General features: G+C 34.0%; 1 protein-coding gene across 1 annotated transcript in view; it reads left to right on the top strand.

Annotated features, from left to right (window-relative positions):
• The window catches only part of LOC116179410 (probable leucine-rich repeat receptor-like protein kinase At2g33170), a 320,289-nt gene extending 318,461 nt beyond the window's left edge, over window positions 1-1,828 (top strand). Inside the window, exon 3 of the mRNA XM_031499201.1 lies at window positions 1,732-1,828. Coding sequence (XP_031355061.1) covers window positions 1,732-1,828 — 97 coding nt within the window. The remainder of the gene's footprint in view (window positions 1-1,731) is intronic.
• The last annotated feature ends 404 nt before the right edge of the window (window positions 1,829-2,232 follow it).

Below are 2,232 nucleotides of genomic sequence, written 5' to 3'. Positions count from 1 at the left end.
CAAAAAAACTTATTTTATTACATAATTAAATTTAACAGAAAAACTCAAATTAAAGAAAATAGTTGTGTTAATTAATTTTATAGTTTCATTAGTTTGCGTTAAAAAACGTTATTCCTTTGTTAAGTTATGTCAAAACAATTTAAGTTAAACATTTCTATGTACATCTGCTTAAAAATGATTTACAGTGGGGTGCGTTCACAGAATGAATTTTAAATGAAAAGCACTTCTTTTCGTGAGATGAAATGAACCTTTGTTTTAATATGACAACAACAAAAAACATGATCCAACTACTAAAATAAGTTTCTTATGTTGCCACTGGCCATATCCAAAAAAGTGTACTGTTTTAAGAATATGTAACGAAAACTAGTAGTGTTAAAAATTACCCCCTTGACAAAAAAGTACGCCACTGGGTACAAATTTAAAGTACGTAGATTGGTACCAAATTTTTTTTATAATTTTAAAAAGCTTCTTTAAACAAATTTGTTTTAAAAGATATCTAGTGTTCTAGAGCCTAGAGTCCTAGACAAAATGTTTAACCTGTACCGGGTGATCCAATAAGACTGTTCCTCGGCCATATCTCGAGAACCGTTCGTCATATGACCTCGCATATGATTTAGGGGTAAAAAAAATTATTGGGTCATGAAGAATCGCTGGAAAATAGTTTCAAGTTCTAAAAATGACCACCAGAGGGCGTAACTGTCATCTTAAATTTTAAAATTGCATTTTCTTTAAATTTCGCATAATAAACATTTTTAAACAGAACCAGTCTATCATTTTCGTAAAAACAAATTTCAAAAATAAAGATGGCGTGGGGCGTTCAATTGTTTTTGAAATAACCTCTTTAACTTCTTAACCGTTTAACCGATTTTAAGAAATTTGGTATCGTTGAAAAGAGCATTCCTTGGGCAATAATAATCAAAATATAGTTAATTTAGTTTAATCCTTCTCCGCCAGGGGGCTAGTCTTGACACTATGATGAATGAAAATTCTTAAAAAAATCAAATGGAATGATATGACTTTTTCTTTGACGTTTCTGATACATCACAGGGCCGATTTTCTGTTTTTCGGAGATATCTCGGTTATTTTCAAAGATTTTTACAAAATTCGCAGAATTGACGCATTTAACCTGTATCTTTCACCGTTACAGAGTTCTCAAAGGTGAGTCTCGAATTTAGACCACCCTGTACTTGTACATACGCACATACATGCAGACGCTATGATGCTAGGAACCTAAAACTATGGATGTCGGTACTAACGAAAAATACAAGTACGATCCCGTAATGGCTTTAGTAATACCATTGTATTTATAAACGTTTATAAATACAATGGTAATACGAAGGTTAAAATTTACGCATTTAAAAACAATCATCGATTACTAAGCGATTAGTTCGAAATGTTTTTCGTACGACCTTCAGGATAATGTGGGAGTACACTTAGTTCTGCTTTTAAAGCTATTTTTAATCTTTCAATCACTCAAAATTAAGCCGAATGCGTAGGTAACGTTTTTATTTATGCACAAAACTTTGGCCCCTAAAATACGTGTGCGGTGTGATAGCTATTGATAAGGCGTCTCGTACAATCTGAAAAGCCGAAAACATATGAGGGAGTAATTCAGTAGTGGCACTATCTATTTTTATCGACGGGAAGGGAAAATCCCAGGACGTTTCAGTTGATGGAATCTTTAATCTGAGGATATTGGACACGCGAACTGTTTCATCTTTAATTTATTAGGACGGGTGAATTTATGGCAGTATTGAATGTCGTACTGCTATCTTTAGAGACAGGTTCGGTTTCTCATCTAAATCATAACGGCGCGGCGAGGCTTTAGGAATTGCATTACATCCGACTTGCCACAAATAAAACTGTAGAAGGTGGAAACGCTCAATTTCTGAATCTCGTACTGTACAAATTAGCAACTGGTTGTGTGTGTAATGACGTCAATTGTACAATAGCTGTTGTTTTCAAAAATGAGGATAAAAATGCCAAGCCTAACCAAACATTCTGTACGTCAGAACGATATGAGGATCAATATTTAATTTTGTTTTTTTCTTGCTCATCATACTAGAATTACAACACGCAACCAACGCACTAAACGGTTCTCGTGACCGATGCTTATCGGTCCACGATAAATTGTGTTTGAAAAAAAAGTAAAATATTTCACTTCGGAGAAGCATGTGACGTAGGTTATGTTTTGACGATGCAACGTGGAGAAAGATAAGAGCAAACACGGGT

Source organism: Photinus pyralis, unplaced genomic scaffold (assembly GCF_008802855.1).
Source record: "Photinus pyralis isolate 1611_PpyrPB1 unplaced genomic scaffold, Ppyr1.3 Ppyr1.4_LG8, whole genome shotgun sequence".
NCBI lineage: Eukaryota > Metazoa > Arthropoda > Insecta > Coleoptera > Lampyridae > Photinus > Photinus pyralis.
This window is presented reverse-complemented; position numbering and strand designations above follow the sequence as displayed.